The sequence below is a fragment of the Alexandromys fortis genome, unplaced genomic scaffold (genome assembly GCF_014885135.2).
Source record: "Alexandromys fortis isolate MF-2015 unplaced genomic scaffold, M_Fortis_MF-2015_v1.1 scaffold_5, whole genome shotgun sequence".
NCBI lineage: Eukaryota > Metazoa > Chordata > Mammalia > Rodentia > Cricetidae > Alexandromys > Alexandromys fortis.
This window is the reverse complement of record NW_026067924.1, coordinates 8874255-8893956: the sequence shown is the minus strand read 5'-3', so window position 1 is coordinate 8893956 and position 19702 is coordinate 8874255. Positions and strand designations below refer to the sequence as shown.

At 40.0% G+C, this 19702-nt stretch overlaps 1 protein-coding gene across 1 annotated transcript in view; it reads right to left on the bottom strand.

Annotated features, from left to right (window-relative positions):
* Gmds (GDP-mannose 4,6-dehydratase) overlaps positions 1 to 19475 on the bottom strand; it is a 495612-nt gene extending 476137 nt beyond the window's left edge. Inside the window, exon 1 of the mRNA XM_050142522.1 lies at positions 19214 to 19475. Within this exon, the coding sequence (XP_049998479.1) occupies positions 19214 to 19315 (102 nt within the window). The 5' untranslated portion in view covers positions 19316 to 19475. The remainder of the gene's footprint in view (positions 1 to 19213) is intronic.
* Positions 19476 to 19702: the final 227 nt, after the last annotated feature.

Sequence of the window (19702 nt, the reverse complement as noted above, 5' to 3'; positions counted from 1 at the left end):
AAGAGACAGAAATCTTTAATAAATAAATAAGTAAATTTTAAAAAAAAGATTAAAAAAAACAACAACAAGAACAACAGAAGTCTATTCAAAGTGAACTTTGCTCCCCATTTCCCATTTGAATCTACATACTATTTATAAAAAGCAATGTTTAGTTAGTTACAAAAAAAGGAGGAAAAATCTGTTGGGTGATTGGTTACAGTTTTGAGTATCTAAATTGACTTGAGAAGTAACAACTTTTAATACATTTAATTTGATCTTTAAAAAAAAAGAATTAGTTACAAATCTTGAGAAACAGCTGATTCTGATGAGATTTTGGCAATCCCCAAAGATAAAATGAGAGGAAACTAAGCTCAGCAGAAAATACTCATGATGGGGCTAGACGGAAAGGGCAGGTGGGTGACTATTAGTCACACTGGAACTGAAAGACTGAGGTATAGGACAGGACGACTACTGTCTTGGGATCCATGGCCCTTTGAATCACAATGGCAGCTGAATCTTACGAGTCACACAAGTAGGAGAAAAGTCAGGGCCAGATCCCCTTAGGACAGATGGAGGATGAGAAGAGGGGGGCATGCGTGTGAGGGGCACACACACACACACACCTTGTTGCAGAGAACACCAGGCCCCTATCTGACGCAGGCCTCCCCAGTTTTTATTTTCTCAGTTCTGTGCTCCATTTGTAGGCATGGTAGGGAATGTACCTATGCCATTAATCACAACCAAGACAAAGCCGTGCAAAACTTTTCTCAGCACTTGGCCCAGGTCTATGAAGAGTCCATATTGTGAAATATGAAGTAAGAGGAAAACGGGTAATTCCTCAGACCTCCTTTTCAGTGCCAAACATGGAGAAAATATATGTATCAATCTCAGAAAAGTACAATTTACCTCCACTAATTTATCCTATAGAAATAAGGATGGCAGATATCTGCCTAAGAGTTCTTGGTTTTACTTTGATATAAGCAGCAAGGTTATGTCAACATAAATGTCATTCGGCTTCATACTGGAGATCTTTCTGCCTCAGCCCCCAACTGTTAGGATTATAGACATTCATCACTACGCCCATCATGGTAAGCAACTTCATTAAATGGGAAAAACTGCTCAAAGAAAAGGGAGAGGTGGCTCAGTGGTTAAGACCACTAGTTGCTCTTGCAGAAGACCTTAGTATTGTTCCTAGTATCCAAGACCATTTTCAGATAAAAACCAAATACAAGTAGTCACATCTAGGTATGGCTTCTACATCTGTGTATTTAGTTAACTATTGAACAAACATACTTAGAAAAGTAATTGTGAACGGCAGAAAAAAAGGGGATGTCAAGGGGTAGCATATAGCTAGCATAAAGTCTAATACACTAGAAACCCCAAAATGACAGATAACAATGTTTCTATTTTCTAATTACAATTACATGTGATACTTTCACTTCCTGGTAGAGATAAGGTTTTATTTACTTCCTGGCACAGATAAAATATGGTGTATAGAGATTCAGAAATTTGTTCAAGGCACTCAGAAACACTGAGTCAAGGATCAAACATTCATCTGGTTTTCTTATGATTTATTTCTCTTAGGACAAGGGTTCAAACAGCAGAAACAAATCCTTTGCCTATTATCTTAACACGATCTTCTTATAATTAAATAGAACATAGAAACTGTTAAATTTTAGACCTGGAAAAATGACTAAGCAAATAAACAATTGTCACATGGCCAGACAATCTGAGTTTGACTCCCAGAACCCACATCAAGGTTGAATAAGAAAATTGCCACCATAAAGTTTCCTCTGATCTCCAAATGCATGCCCTGGCACTGGCACGCTGACGCATACACATACACAGAGTTTTAAAGTAACAGTTTAGACCTAAGAGGTAGCTCATCAGTTAGAGCTCTGCTGCTCTCCAAGAAGACCTGGGTTCCATCCCCATCACCCACATCATTCAGCTCACACCACCTCTATCCCCAGCCCCAGGGTTCTGATGCCCTTTTCTAGTCTCTACAAGTACCGGCATACACTCATACACACACATAAGCATAAGTAAAAATGAATCTTTAATAAAACAACCTTGCCACATTACAAAGATAAACTTTCAAAGCATCCTTGGCTGTTCTACCTGGAGAGAACTACACAGCACCCCTGTTGCTCTGCATGGGCTCAACTCTGTAACCCTCAAGCCTTCTTCCTTCCTATAGTACATGAAGTGCAACCTCAGACCATGATGTTTCAGCAACAAAACTGCTACCTCTACCATGACAGCCTTCATCTGCCTCCTCAGTAGATCCAAAGACTCAGTTCTTCTTCAGGGTCTATCAGAAGATTCATTCCTAAAATCTCTCACAAACCAAAGCATTAACTATGATCCACATCACTCAATGTCCTACTAAATTTTAGATTATATTATACATACTATAAATTTTAACCTTAAAAAAACTAAAAGAAAATTAGTTATCTTCCCTATATATATTTACATTTATTTCCTGAAATGTATATTTAAAGAAATGATATAGGAAAAACAAAACTCTCATAAAGGCCAAGTGATCTGCACTTTTCAAAGAGCAAAACACAATTTCAGGTTTCCTAGACTCAACCTTAAGCACCCTATTAACCACTGTGTCCTACACTGGAAGTATCCTAAGGTTTCCAGGACAGCTTCCAATCATTTCCCTGGCCTAGATTAAAAAATTCTCTAGTTATTAGTGGTTAAAGTCAAAAATCTCTTAAGTCTGGCAAAAGTACAAACTTGTGATTATGCTTAAAGTAGTTAAAACCTACATGTTCAACAACAATAAAGATTAAAAGTCATCTCAATGGACAGAAAGCTCTGTACAAGTTTAAATAACTCAAAATTCCCTAAACTAGTCAAAATAGCAAAACAGATAAGAAAAGATATGTAAAACTAATATGATGCAGTATACTGTAACCTACTGAAAAGCTGAAAAAAGGAATGGGATTCTAATACTTGCCCTACTCCATTTCAAAACATATTAAAGCCAGAATACACAGAACATATACCATGTAATAAAATTAACTGAATGTCTACATCAACATCATAAAAAATGTGTGGGGGGGACAAAAGCCTCTGGTCAAAATAACAAGACTTGTCACTTCCTAGAAGCACCCTAAAACTTTATTTCAGTTTCAAGATACTGACAACAACACAGTAGTTTGAATTTTCCTTCCATGAATATTCATATCCTTAGCATGGCTGCAAAATCAGAATTGGAAGGACCCAATGTGGCTCCTGACTCTACTAGCTTTATGGCCTTCTTGTAGAGTCTGCCCAGCAATACAAAGGAGAAAAATGAAACCCACGTAGTTAGCTATTTAATGCTGCCCATGCACTGTGTATGGTGTATGGTGCTCAATATCAAATGGTATCCAGGAAGGACGAAGTTTTATACATGAAGTAGAAACAGTGCCCCTTTCAGACAGTCCCAGTACCCATGCTCGACTTTACTCTAGGTCATACACTCATGAGCTGATAGCGTCTGTATTGTATTGTAGTCTAAATCAATGTCACCAGAGATTTAAGACAAGCACCCTACCTCCGGATAAACTCGGAACTTTATCAGAGTTCTAAGAATCAACCAAGTGTTTTTTTAAACTTTTTTTTCTCAGTAAACCACAAGTGAGACAGTTCCCAAACTTTAGTTTAATGGTGAATCCACAACATATTTTTAATCCGTTCTTTGAAAAAAAAATGAAAAATGATTATGTGGTTATATACATGTCTGATAGCAGGTCCATATTACAATTTAGTTAATAAAATGCCATTTTAACTAAATGACTGACAGCAGATAAATAATCTATCCTTCCTAAAGTTGTTATTTTCTTGGCCACTATATCAATCTCAAGCTTTTTAAAACCTGCCTATATAAAAAGCAGAAGCTCTTGACATTCAGAATTCCTATTCCTTCATTCTCATTCTCTCATATGCAAAAGCCTATGTCTCAAGAAATATCTTATCCCTAGTCCTACAGATCACTTCTGAAACATGAGGCCCCAAGACCATCATCACTTCACACCCATGAAATTTACTGGCCCACATATATCAAATCCCAACCGCTCTGTGTTGCCTGATCCACTTCCGTGTGTTCTAGAAGGATCTGAAAACCAGTTCCTGATCTCCTTCTCAACAACAGTCAGCCACATTATAATCCATCACTTTTTTACCCTACCTCTGTCAAAGAACTCAGTGGGAAGCAATAGAAACCAATCTACTGTAAATGAATTAGAAAAGAAATCCATGAAAGCCAACATGCAGACTGAATTGCTAATTCAGAGGCTTCACAAGCAGAAGAACAACCACAAGCTCATGGCAGAGGAGCCCCTGTCATGATACATACAAAGTGCTCCTAAGGGCCAGATACACCCATAACCCCAGTACTGAGAAAGTGTAAGTAGAGAGATTGAGAAGTCAGGATCAGCTAGGGCTACACACAAAGACCCTGACTAAAGAAAAAAAAAAAAAAAAACTCCCTTTGGTAGAATCCAATGTCCTCAACAGAAGAAAAACTGTCCTGCCCTTCTCAAACAAACAGAGCCTAGATCTGCTTGCACTGACTGTACCCTGGCTGCTGTTCCTTTAACTCCACTGAAATTCCCACATAAATTCCTAGATGCCAAATCAAAAGGTGCTTTACAGGCTTCTTGATGTTGTCTGAAGCACTTGTAAATCAACCTCCTTTACAACTCTGTCTTGAAGTTCTTTCACAGATAAAATACCAACAAGAACTGAAAGCAGGTGCTCAAAGAGGTAATCTACAGGAATGTTCATTGCATCATTATTCCTGAGGGCCAACAGGTTCACACACAACAATCCACGTGACCATCGACAATAAACAAGATGTGGCACGTTTACAATGGAATACTATTAATTCATCAAAAGAAATGAGGTTCTTACCCATGCTACAACATAAAAGCATAACTGCTATTGTTCATTGCCACCCAAAATCATGTTGGAACCTAATTTTTCAATATGGCAGTAGGGAAAGTCGAGCTGAGTAGGCAATGTCTGGGCTGTAGCGGCACAGCCTTCATGATAGATGAGTTGCCATCTTGATTTCAGGAGACTAAACTAGTTACTACAAGAGCACATTTTTATAAACAGTTACGCTTTCTTTTGCTTCCTCAGATGCCATGTGATCGCTCCTATTCACACAAGCTTATTTTCCTCAGTGGATTAAAGCTGCAGCATATGGCCCTTACAAAATGCAAATTCTATACTTTATATTTATATCATATTTATTTATATTATTATTTATATGTATTATATAATATATTATATATTTATATTATATTTATATGCACATAAAACTATAGAGCAAAATAAACCTTTTCCTTTAGAAATGTATCTGGTCTCACGTTGTGCTATAGCAATAGAAATAGAGTTCTTTTGACTCTCCCTTCACAATCTTTCTTACTCCTTTCTAGGAGGTCCTACTTAAAAGGAGAGAATTTTAAAATGCCTTTACTTTGGCTTTATTTTGTTCATTTGGGAGAAGTTTCTCTGGTGACTCTGTATAAATTCAATCCAGGGCCTCACTCATGCCAGGCAATACTCTACCACTGAGCCACATCCCTAGCCCTAGAAAAACATCCCATGGTACCCATAGCAAACTCCCTTTAATAAAATGTGTGGCTAGACTATACTGGAATGTTTCTAGACTACATTCCAAAGTCAACATCAAAACTCATAAAGATCAAAACATAATTTAAAGGACCCTTAGAAAAATCTGGAAAGATCTGTTTTTTACATTGAAGGCAGAAAATATTTGCATAGAGTAAATACAAGACAAACATCCTCAAAAATACTATCAATGACATCAAAAATTAAGAAAAAAAGTTTAAATTAGATAATGCTTCCAAAAAACAAACAAGAGGGACTGGAGAGGTGACACAGTGGTTTAGAGAACTTCTTGATCGTGCAAAGGACCCAGAAGATACCCAGCATCCACATACTGCCTATCAGCTACTGTAACTCCACTAACCCTTCTGGCCTCTGAAGATATCAGGCATGCATGCGATACCCAGACATGCATGCAGGCAAAACAATCATACACATAAAATGAAAATAGACATTTTTTTAAGTAGCAAGAGAAATTATTTGGTGAATACATTTGAAACATTTGATAGCATGCTTTCTCTCTTCCAGGGTCAAAGATAAGAGACTATATCTAAGCCTTAGCTGATATTACCTAACAAGATAATTCAAGGAAAGTGATGACAAAGACTTTTCTGTAAGAGGGTTCTTTGTGCCACAGAGACTAAGACATCAGATTAAACAGTAAATATTTCATCACAGGAATACATAGTTTAGTATCCACTCTTCTACATAGATAAAAATGTACATCCAGTCCACACTAAGTATCTGGATTGAGGGCAGCCTCAACATAGCAGAGCATCCCTTACATGTGCAAGGCCCTGAGGGCAGTCACCAGCACCAAGAAGAAAAAAGAAGCACTAATCACCAAAGCCCAGATCTTAGCATTCTGTTCTTAAAAGAAAGCATCAAAGAGAAGCTCAAGTGCCCTACAGAGACCCATAAAGAGCTGTGTTTCACTGTTAAGTTAGGAATCGCTGTTCCACAATGAGTCAGAGGAGGCAGTTCTTCAAGGGTATCATACTTAGAGTTTCTATTACAATGATGAAACACCATGACCAAAAGCAACTTGAGGAGGAAAGAGTTTATTTGGCTCACACTTCCACATTTTAAGCCATGACTGAAGGAAACCAGGACAGAACTCAGGCAGGGCAAGAACCTGGAGCCAGGTTCTGGTGCAGAGGCCATGGAGGGGTGCTGCTTATGGCTTACTCCCTATGACTTGCTCAGTCTGCTTTCTTATAGAACCCAGAACACCAGTGCAGGGATAGCACCACCCACAATGGATGGGCCCTCCCCATTAATCACTAATTAAGAAAATGCCTTACTGCTGGATCCTACGGAAGTATTTTCTCAGTTGAGGTCCCCTTCTTTCAGATGCGTCAAAATGGCATAAAACTAGGCAGGAGAAAGGGCAATCTCCTCTGTATGTCTCATAAGCAAGAGTACTGGTCACTTTTGTTCTGCGCCATCTTTTCAAGAACACTTATAAAGTTGATGGCCTTTAAGATAGAGTCAGTGTCTGTCTCTGAAGCAGAGAGATTTCTTTTCTATCTAAAACAATAAAGTTAATGTTTCCCTTGGGCAAAGACTGAGCAGATTTACTGGCTGTCTGTTTTCTGTTGCTGCGATAAAACACCATGACGTAAAGCAACATGAGAAGGAGGGGCGGTTATTTCATCTTACAGTCCATCATGAAAAGGAGGCAGGGCAAGAACCTGGAAGCAGGAAGGAGGAATGCTGCTTACTGACTTGTTCTTTGTGACTTGCTCAGCCTGTTTTTTAATAAAACCCAGCCACCCGCCACCAGGCTAGGCCCTCCCACACAAATCATCAACCAAAAAAATACCCACAGAATTGTTTACAGGCAAACCTGATTGTGGTATTTTTCTCAATCGAGGTTCCTTCTCCCAAGTTGACAAAAAAAAAAAAAAAAAAAAAAAAAAAAAAGCAGCAAACTAGCAGACTCCCTGTAAAAGATTAGGGTTTTCTAGCTGGGCATGGAAGCACATACAAGTAACTCAAGATACACAGAGTCACTTGTTTCTACTAGTTCAAGATCCGTCTGGGAAACACAAGATTCCATATCAATAATAATCATATAATTGGGAGTTTCCTAACCTCAGATTTTTCTCAACTGTGGTGCATAACCTAAGAACAGGCACTGCATCTAAGCGCACCATGCCACCCTGACAGGTCTCAAAGCAGGAGAATGGTATGGAAACAATTGCACAGATATGAATTCATACTACCTAGAGGGTGATAAAAAAAATAATGTCATTTGTCCCTGACTCTAATGTCTTCTGTCATCATGCATAGAACTGTAGGTTACCTTGTTAGTCTGCAATTGTGAAAAAAAAAATCAGAATTTCAACAACTCTTCGACAAGCAAGGTTCCTGTTAACTCTTCCCCTTTGAATAACTCCACTCAAACAGAAGCATTTTCCATATTTGCGTTTTGACCTACGGGTCTCTTCCAACCATGAATACATGTTAAAAGAGTTCACTATAAGTCGATAAAGGGACCTACATTTATCAATATTGATAAGTGAAAAATTCAACTGGCACCTGAATATACCTACAAAATTCCAATGTATTATGGTTTAAAAAGTGTATAAATTTTGGACTGGTGAGATGGCTCAATGAGTAAAGGTGTTTATCACCAAGTCTGTCAACCTGGGTTCAACCCCCAAGTCCCACAGAATGAAAGGGCAGATTCTACTTCCCCAAGTTGTCCTCTGACTTCCATATGTGAGCCATGTTTACACAACACCCATCAATACAGTTATAATTAAATAACTGTTTAAAAGTGAATAAATACAGTCTAAAAATAAAAACTATTTTGTAAAAGGCTATTCAGCCTGAGTATGCATCTAAGAAACACAGAAAGTTATGTCTTAATTTAAAAAGAGGACTAATGTAGCAAATTAGAGGCTTTTTCATTCTGCATTAAGGAATATGTTCCTGTTAAATATAATCAAGCAACTCATTCACACTGCAATCAATCCTAATGCACAAGAATTTATATCACACTTTGAGAGTAAATTTTCTAAATATAGTTTATGGATATAAATATTAAAATAGTTTTTCAGCTTAAAGTTAAAAACAATTAATATGAAGGTCTGAAAAAGGATTCCTCTCAAATACACACAGAGTAACTTTTCAAAAGCATCATCTAAACAGCTCAAAGGAAAAATGAGATAAACATCTTTCAGCAAAGAAAGCCTCTGTGTATAAAATCATCAAATGCTACTCCTGTAAGACACCCTTCTATACAATTTAATACCAAAGTGATATTCTGGAAAGCAGTCATTTCAACATGCAGGTTTACATGTACAGTTGAGCTACTTAAGGAAAGTGACAAGATTTGGCGCAAAAACTGTTTATTGGTTTGCCGAAGACAAAGTCTGTACACACACACAAACACACACAAACAGACTGCCATCCATATAGTTAGTCTCCAGACTTGTCTTGAAGTCAGTAAATCTTCCATTTCTAAGGTTCCTACACATAGCTCATCACAAAATACTGCTGTACCCCATTCCCTTCCTTTTACAATTAGGTTTGTTCTCCTTGTAATTCAAGAGCTGACATTCCTGCCTCCATTAGTTTATTATTTTCAAATTCATTCTGCAAACTATATCCTAAAATGCATTTCAAATACTTCTCCATCCTCTCAATCCTATCTTGAGAACTTATAAAGTTAAAATTTGCCATTTCATAAAGTTTCATAAATGTATATATAATCATTAATAATCAACATTTCTAGTACGTGCATCAGTTAGTGATGTGGATACATTTAGTCCCATCTTAAAAATGAGGAAATGAATCATTCAGGAGACCAATTAGGTTGACTAGGAACACCATGAAGGTGGTACACTTTCTTTACTGAACATGTTCTTGAAAACGGGATTTGAACCTAGATTTCAACCTGAGCCAGGACTAAGTTCTGTTTGTTGTATGTGTCTCTGACAGTGTATTGCTTATGTCATCAAGTTAAGCCCTTCTGTCTGCCTTTCTAGGCCTTTCAAAAACAACAAAATAATTAGTTATAACCCATCAGTGAATGTGGCCTTTAAATTCTGTAGCCACAAGATGGCAAGTCACTAAATGCTTTTCACTTGGCTTAAAATCCATGTATGCCATTCAATTTATGCACACTTGTGTCCTATACATAAGTGCATGTGATCAAGTAATGGAAAAGACCTCCAATGGAAATCACTGTTATGAATGGGAAATAAGAATAAAACCAGTAATATCTTTAACTACTTACCTAAGCAAAATATTCCTGATTCTAAAGGAAAAAGAAAGCAGCACACAGGTCATCACTCAGTGGCAGGCACATCTTCACACTGGACATGGTGCCACGCTCCTGTAATCATGTGCTCAGGAGGAGCAGAACCACCCAAGCCCAGCATTCAGGGTCACTTGGGCAAACTCACTGAGACCTTGGGTTTACTTTTTTTTTTAAATTATGTGTATGTGTGTGAGTGTGTGTGTCCATTATATAGTTCTGTACTTGTGAGTGTCCCTCAGAAAAGGATGTCAAATGCCTTAGAACAGCAGTTACAGGCATTTGTGAGCTTCCTGACATGGATGCTGGGAACAGTATGTGCTCTAACCAGTTCCCCAACCCTTCACAATAAATTCTTTCTCAAACATGGCATTATAATCATAAATTTCCTTGGTGAAAGATGCTTGATTCAGCCATGCCTGCTGCTGAAAGTCTATGATTCCAACCACTGAGGAGGGAGAGGAGGAAAACAGCAGGTTAAAGGCTCACCTGGGCAACTTAATGAAAGCCTTCTTTAAAGAAGAAAAAGTAAAATGGACTTTCAGTTGAAGACCTCAGGGGAGATCTCAATTAACCTTTTGCATTAATGGTATTTTAAAAGATGTTTAAGGACAGGTCTTCTTGTAACACAATAATTAATTTCTTACTAGCATGGCAATAAAATTATTCACCTCACAGCTACCCCGGGGATAAGTCTATCAAGTCCTTGAAAATAAAGCCACACTTATTTTGTCCATTGCCACATCCCCAGCACCTAGCTCTATACACAGTACACCTCTATAAATATGTACTAAAACTCTCAACTATAATAACTTGAGGTTCAAAAATATTTATATATTTTTAATAATTCATAGAAAAAAGAGATAACAGGAATTTTGAAGATCCTCTTTTACCCTCCCCCTGCAAAACACACACACTTGTTTATTTGGCATATTCTACAAAGATAACAGCTCAGATTTTTCATTTGGCTCTCACTAACAAATTCTGGCCAAATACAATCCGTATGTGTTTCTTCTTAGTTTATACATTTAAGTATAAATGCAATAAATAGTTCACTGGTTCCATTTTTAAAATTCTCCTGTTGGCCATATCTTTGAAACTGATACAAAATGATTGTGCTGCTAAATATAAAAACACCTATTTTTTTTTTATTTTACACAAAACTGTAGTCAGTATACAATGGTAAAGTCACAGCACTTTATACTACAGTCTAGAAACACATGGTAACCTTTCACATTGCAAGCTAAGAAACTAACTCAGGAAATGGTAAGGCCACACAATTAGCTGGAGTTAAAACCCAGCCTCTGACCCTCCATACACAGCACTTCATGACATGTAATGTAAAGACACATAGCAGTCTTTGATAAAACAGGACAATGCAGAAGATATCTCTTTCATCTCCAATTATAATAAAACTTTCATCTGAGGACTGCAAATCCCATCAATAAGATTTAGAGTGGAAGTTACTGTTCACAATCCTCTTATAAGAAGATAAGACAAGATCTGCTTTGCACGTTCATTCCACAAGACACACTGGACACAAGTCAGCTGGCTAGTTATCTTCTTTCTCTTCTGGTTATGCATTCCTCATGAAAAGCAAGACTTACTGCCATTACCTGTCCATTAAGCTTCCTTTTCTAAAATTTGAGAAAACAGTTATTGTTATCTCTGAGATGAAAGATAAAGCAAAGACCCTTACTATGTAGCAAACTTACCAAAGCCGTGTAGCCTAGAATTAGTAACACAGCAATTCAGATTCAAGTTGGTCTTGAAAACCAACTCATTCTATTCCACTCTGCAACAGTCTCCATCTTCAGAGTTTGTTATCAACATGTTCATTCCAAAGAATTAACTCACATAACTCAAGTATCTGTGCAATAAATTATCCACAAATAAAATTAAATGGAGACATATAATCCAATAAATGAACAGGTTTATTTAGTTACTAGAATCTGCCAGTCTATACATGATAAAGACTCTTGGAGAATGGGAATGTAGCTTAGTCCATTAGAGTGTTTGCCTAGAATGCAGAGTAAGCTCTAGCACTACATAAACCATAGACCAGATATGCAGTGCAGTACTGGGAAAGGAAAGTGGAACTAGATACAGGAGCATGAGGAATTCAATGTCCTCCTTGGCTACACAGTAAGTTTGAGGCAAGCCTGAACTACACAAAACTCAATCTCAAAAGGAGATTTGAAAATATATAAATTTGATATACAATTTTGCAATTTAGTTATCTACACTTAGAATTTATTTACTAATAATAATTCTAAACCTAGCAGAAAATAGAAGTATTGAGATTTCTACTTGAAATCTGACTTTGTAAACTGACTCAGTGACATTCGGACAAAACTCTGTGCCTCTTAGTAAGTGTTCTGTTGCTTCAACAAGTAATGCACTTTGATCAAAATGTAGAGCACTTTCAACAGTACCTGGCACAAAGTAAATGTTCAACACACATTGATTATTATAATCATATTTATTACCTTTACTGCTAGTACATCAATATCATAAATGGCAACTTTAAACTATTGTTACCTATTATCTATCTATAATCCCAGTACCTGACACAATTAATCATTATTACTAACAACTTCTATAATAAATCATAAAATATCTGCACTAGTGCTAGGCCTCCTTAGCCTAATTCCCCAGGGAGAGGTGAGTACACTATCCGCCCATTCTGCAGCCCCACAATGCAGGACAATCAGATCCAATGATAGGGAGTCAAGTCAAAAAAGAAACTCAGTTTATTACTGTGAGCATCAGCTTATATAGATTAAGTGACATCCTGTGATGTGGAGGTACTTCCAGCCAATGAGAGACAGTCAAGCACTCCCTCTGGCTGGAGGGGCATCTACCTAGATTCTCCTGTCTCATCCTCACTGGGTGGCTTTCACTATCTTTCAAACTCCAACCAGGCTTGTCTTTGACCTACAGGCCTCGAGATACAGACCCTGAGATAATTTTGGCCCAAAATACGAAAATATAACCTCTTCTATAAGAAAAGATAATTCAGTCACAAAGGGGACCCTAAATTAGTGCTTAGATATTTAAGAGAAAGAAGTTTTTTTTTTTTCAAAAAAGTGAATAGGTCAAAAGTAAAGCTTGAAAACAAGGGGACTGCAACATTCACAACAAATTTGTAAAATGTTGTAATATACATTTTAGTAATACAACTCTTCACTCTGATTTCTGTAGCTCATAACAGTATCTCTTTCTTGGTATTAATGGGGAACAATGTTTGTTAGAGGCTTAAGAGAGCAAAAACCAACAACCTAGCATACAGGAGTCTGAGATTCAAACCCCAGTGCTAGCACAACTTGTAGGCAGCCTATGAATGTCACATCTCTGTCTCCTTCCCTATACTGTGACTGTAATAATTTAACTTTAGATCTACAGTCCCAGTATGTAAACCAAGGGAATTTTGTATTATGTGTAGACAGGATCTCGTGTGACTCAGACCAGCCTTGAACTCACCATTATGTAGGCAAGGATGACCTTGATCTTATGGTCCTCCTGCCTCCATCTCTCAAGTGAAAGGATTATAGACATGAGCCATCTAGAAATTAAACCCAGGGTTCCTTGCATGCTAAGCAAATACTCTTCCAAATGAGTTACATCCTCAGCCCTGTGGAAGCGGGGATTAATTCTGAAGTTAGTTAACATACATATAAAACTAGGCACGTTATTTTACCCTTAAATGTGTGTAAGTCCATTAAGTTATGTCATTTTTCCCTAAATGAGAACTTGTTCATTAGTTTTGTGCTATCCAATTCTCCTCTGTACCCTAACAATTTCTTGCCTATACTCAACCAACTGCCCACAGGAAATTAGGAAATTACTGAAAATAGAAATCAAGGCCATCCAATACATTTTGGCTTGAATAACCTAACTTTATGTCAAGCAGCCTACTCCATCAATGCAACACTCACCTATATTTCCTGCCATCATTGTACAGACAGGTTTCCAGCTCTTGACCTTGACTAGGTAGTCTACTGTTTAAAAACAGTGAATAAGAATGGCCCACATAGGCATATATGTTTTAATCCTTGGTCCACAACTGGCACAACTAGTTAGGATTAGAAGGTGTGACCTCACTGGCGGAGGAGATGTATCTCTGGGGACAGGCTTTGAGGCTTCAAAATTCTCTGCTTTTCTCTCTCTTTCTTCCTCCCTCCTCCCAGCCCGTCCCTCCCAACTTCCAACTTAACTGATCAAATGTGAGCTCCTAAGTGTTCCTGCCACCATGTCTTTACTCTGCCACCATGGACTCTGACCCTCTGAAGCTATAGGCCACAGATTAAATCCTTTCTTATGATGCTTTGGTCATAGTGTTTTATCACAACAGAAAAGTAGCTGAGACACATGTTCTGTCTTCAGTGCTTCACAATATGGATTTCTGGAACCTTGAATTAGTATTCCTCTCAAGGCTTAGCCAGACCTCAATCACCTCCTTAAACTCTCAGAGGCTTGCTACTACGCATAAGGAACCTCAGCATGCTTTTATATTTAAACACCAATGATAGAATTACTATTAATCACGCTGCTATTCATAGGATAAGGCTCTCTCTCCCCAAGAACAACATAGTGACGTTCTACTTGCTGCTCTCTGGCAGGGAACTGCCTAAGACAACAGACATTTGAAAGGGGATAATCTACTTATATCTGAGCCACTCAGTCCTCTAAGTCTCAAGCAAAAAGTGCTTTTACTGTCCCTTCGAGAGTTATAAAGAGTCTTGTCAGAAGGCATTTCTATCTTCTTCTAAAAGCTACTACAAGTTAAGAGAAGGTGACTCAGTGTTACTGCTCCTGCAGTTCTAACACACACATGGGGTCTTGCAACCACTTATAACGCTAGGTTCCAGGGCATCTAATGCCTTCTCTGGCCTCTGTAGCTCCTGAACATATGTAGTGTACATGAAAATCATACAAGAACATAAAATAATAATAAATGATCTTAATTAAATAAATAAAAGATTGTCTACTATGCCAGACATAGTAGCACATGCCTGAAGTCACAACACTGCCAGTAGGGCTGCAGCAGGAGAACATAAGAGCTTGGGGTCAGCCTGGAAGCAACAGACTTTGAAGAGGAAACAAACTAAGAACATGATATCATCAGATCACTTGCCTATCAGTTCTGAAGTGACTTTCAAAAAGCTCAAAGATAAATTTTACAACTGTCCTCAAGCCTGGATTAGGCATATTATTTGCGTCATCCTCCTGAAGGTTCCTAGTCTTTTTATTTGATTCTAAAGGTGCTTATCTGTTTATTTTCCAATGCACAAGATTAAAGCCAGGGCTTCATGCCTACTAACCACGTATCATTAGAACCAACCTGCAGCCTCAGTTCATCCTTTTGCCTGATGGGGCCAATGATGTAGATTTTATTGAAATCACCTCAAAATATTCTTGAAAGTGACAGGGCAAAGCAGTTTAGTAATAAAGTCTGTGCTACTGCATGAGGCCTTGGGTTCTACCCACTATGCCAAAAACTAAAAGAGAAAAGAAAAGTAAAGAAATCTTTTTTTAGAAGTTGTGTAATTTTATAAGTGGTGAAATTTTTTTGGAAACATACCAACTGTCCCCAACTCCCCCTTTCTACACATCTGCATCTACTGCTTACCTAGTCTCCTCTACCTCTAGTAGTCAATGCCTTCTCCTGAACAGCTGGAGGGATGTCTTAGTTAGGGATTATATTGCTGTGAATAACACCATGACCAAAAGCAACTTGAGGAGGAGAGGGTTTATTTCATCTTACAATATTCAGGTCATACCCCATCACTGAGGGGAGTCAGGGCAGGAACCTAGTGGCAGAAACTAAAGCAGAAGCCATGGGGGATACTTAATCTGCTTTCTTGCTTAGCCTGCCTTCTTATACAACTCAGGACCACCTGACCCACGAGTAGCACCACTCCCACTGTGCCTACAGCCTGCCCACACCAATCATCAGTCAAGAAAACCCCTTATAGACTTACTGTAAGCAATCTGATGGAGGCATTTTCTCAGCTGAGGTTCCTCTTTCCAGACAACTCTAGCTTGCATCACAAGGGAGTACTCACTCATATTGTAAATTCTTTTACAATCTTGGGTTTTATGGGTGCTGTCTTCTCATGTGCATTGTATTCCACCCCTCAAAAACCTTTGTAGGTACAGAATATAACTTACAGACCTTTGTACCACCAGTGGCCTCAAAACAAGCCTGCATAGTGCAGACACACAGTGAAGATGTGTTCTGTTAATAGGGAAAGTAAGTCAACAATTTTTCAAGGCTCACTAAAAGCCACGTAGGCAGTAATAGTGTGGAAATGAAATTTCTGCCTTAAAGCTGTTTACAGGCAGAAATATGTAAATTATCTACAGAACCAACAGGAATAAGTATGTACTAAGAAAGTTCCTTACGTGGCTCCAGGATTTGCAGGATTAATGTGAGAACATTGAAGCATCGAGTTAAGATTTAAAAAAAAAAGAGTAGGACTTACTCATTCACCTTCAAATAATGGCTCCAATGAGGTAGAAGGCAATGATACTCAAAGAACAGCAAGATCATTTCCTTGAGCACAATCGAGGACAGCAAACATTGTTAGACAATGGTGGCAAGCACTGGAAATGGCTGGCAGGGAGCCTGAACAGCAATGCAAAACCCAGAGCGTGGCTTTCTCTGAAGGAGATACAATAAGGTACATACCTTGGAAAAGGAGACATAGCTATAACTGAGTCATGAATAGACAGCAGGGGAGAGCTAGCATAAGAAGCTGGAGAGTAAGACTACAAGTAGAGAGCCAACAAGACACCTTGCCTGTCCGCATTACTCAAGTAGGAATCTGGGACCCATTCAAGACCTTTACATGAAACCCTAAGTGCCAGGGCAAGGCCACTTGACTTAACTACCACATACAACGCCACAAAATGTAAATGTATGTGGCCAACTAAAGATAATATAACAAGGTAGCTTAGAGCAATGGAGTGTCTCTGGAAGAGTTCAGCACTCATGTTCACTGGGTATATGACCAAAAGGACAGAATCTCACTTGATTAGGTATAAAACCCCAGGAGAAACTACTGAGGAGGGAGCATAAAAACACTACTTCCAAGTCTTCCTGGACTCAGTACCAGCAAACCAGTCAAATACAAGCACTCCTGTCTCTTGGATGAGGATATATAGAATGCCTACAAGAGTGGGTGGGTAGCTCAGTAAGTTCCCAGCCAATATTATTAAGAAGATGTACAATAAGGCATGGATCCTTGGATTAATGTCACAGTCCTTCGAGACTCCTTGGAACCCAAGGTGAGAGTTACTCTCCTAGAAATTATGCCAAAGGAACAGAAGAGCAATTCAGTTCATCAGCAAAAAGCGGCAGCTACGGAATTTAGTATAGTGCTGCAGGTAGGCCAGGACACCTAGGCAATACCAGCAAGCAAGCAAGAAAAATAGAATGCAGAGATATGTGGCAGGGGAGTGATGGGCAGTAGAACAGAACTCAGAAGGATCTGATTTTCGAAACTGAGAGCAAAGCAGGTGTTTGGAGTTTGAAATGAAGTGAGAAACCAAAAACTTCTGGTCAGGAAGTGATATACTGAACATAGCGCTTCGGGACAACTCTTGCTTGGAAGGGAGGAGGGGGATGGGACCACAGGACATGACTGCCAAGCCTTCCTCTCCATGAAGAATCTACCAAACAACAGTTTTCAACTGTTTAATAGGATTCCACTTCTAAGCTGCACTGATTCAAAATGCTGGCCACTTAAATTGATATAAGCTATACTAATATGGCACACAGCATATTAACAATGCTAAAACAGTCTACTGAATGTAATAAGCATCTGAGCTTCAATATTCATACTTAAGCATCAGTCTGAGAACTTGAGGAAAGAGGACCATCTGCAAGAGATCTCTAGCATTAAAAAAGAGAGAGGGCATCTCCGGGGACAGTTCAAGAGCAGAGCATCTCTTGGGGGGGGGGGTGTCCCCAGACTTGGTTTTCTTCCTCAACCTTTGATCCTTTCCCACCCTTCTATCTTACTAAACATTTATTCATTGTAAGTACTTTAAATGGGACGAAATAAGAACTGAAAAAATAATCAGTATCCAGTATAGAAACAGTCTAATGTTAGGGGACTGTGTATCTGCTCCCTCGTAATACTAGAGACCTTTGAGACCAGGTGCAGTCCCAACGAGACACTTCTTACCTGTTGGGCCTCAGAAAATTCCAACTCCTAGGCCTCAAATTGTACATCTAAAAACGGAAATAAGGACTTTGTTGTGGAAACTAATACTGAGTGTTAACCAAGTGAGGACGATATAACATGTATGTAGATGTATGTATGTATGTATGTATATGTAATATGTATGTAGCCTATTAGCTGTCATTATCATCTTGTATGTATGTACGTATATGTAATATGCATGTCGCCTATTAGCTGTTATTATCATCTTTGTATGTATGTATGTATGTATGTGTGTATATATGTAATATGTATGTCGCCTACTAGCTGTTATTATCATCTTTGTTTTAGTATTACTTTGACCGTCATCGGAAGACATTACTTCCACACCGCTGAATCTCACACTGCGCCGATTGATAAGGCAGAGGTTGGCCCTACCTGTTGCAACACCTCTAGGAGATGACTACCATAAATTAGCCATGTTCAGCATTCCACATGGCTCCCAACATTCAAGGCAGCACAACCTAAATACCTTGCCCAAGGAGTTCATGTCTTTGGAATTAGAAACGCTAGTCTCTAGAATTAGAAACTTTGGGACCAGTCTGTCAAGATACGCCCCCAAAATGTGTGAAAACATGCCTCTCACAAGTTTGTATGGAGGAGGGCAAAGGGTGTAAACATGACGAATAAAAATGATCTGTAACTCCTATTATCTCTTCTCCACCCGGAACTCTGCTGGTAAGGGGTAACCAAACCACAGCAGCCGCTGGAGTCCCAAACAGGGCAGATGAACAGGTGAGCGAGGGTGAGCGAAGTGACTCCACGCACATTGACAGATCACACTGGCTCTTTTCTTTCCTGGCACCAGGCTCTGCAAAGTACGATATTCCTTCCAAGCCCTCTCTTGGGCTCCGTGGAAGAAACGCCACGGTCACCCAGAGGACAGGTGAGACAGAGCGGTCCTGTGCGCAACAAGAGCTCACAACCAGAGCGAGCAGAGTGCCACGCTGCCCGGGCTGAAGCCGGCTCACCCCCGCGGCCGCACACACCTTCCGGGACACGCCGAGCGCAGTACCCCGAGCCTCGGCCGCCCTGCGCGGGGACGCGGCCCACGTGCCCCGGGGCCACAGGCCGCTCGTCCCCCCCGCCCCGCACTCACCTGGCCAGTGATGCCCGTGATGAGCGCCACCTTCCTGGGCTTGCCCATCTCGCTGTCCCCGGAGATCCGGGAGATCGGGCAGCTAACGGGCGCGTGAGCCATGTCGCCGCGGGCGGGTGAGCGGGCAGCGGAGAGGAAGGCGGAGTGGGACGGGCGGCGGGCCGGCAGAGACGTGGGTGAGCGCGCCAGTCGCCTCACGGAGCTGCAGTGGCCGCCACAGTCTGACAGGGCGCGCGGGAGGCCGGGCGTGGAGCGAGGGGCGGGCCGGTCCAGCCGGGGCGGGCGGCGGGAGCCGGGCTGAGGCCTGGCTGGCGCCGCGTCACTCGTCCTAGCAGCGACGCGTCAGCGGCGCCCCCTGCGGCCCCGCCCCCACCGGGGTCTCCTTGCTGAGCCACGCCTCCCTGGGAGGCGGGGCCTGAGGGCGCTGGGCTCCAGAAAGAGGAAGGATGCAGGACGGCAACCGGGTAGAGGGTGTTGTCTGCCTGGGCC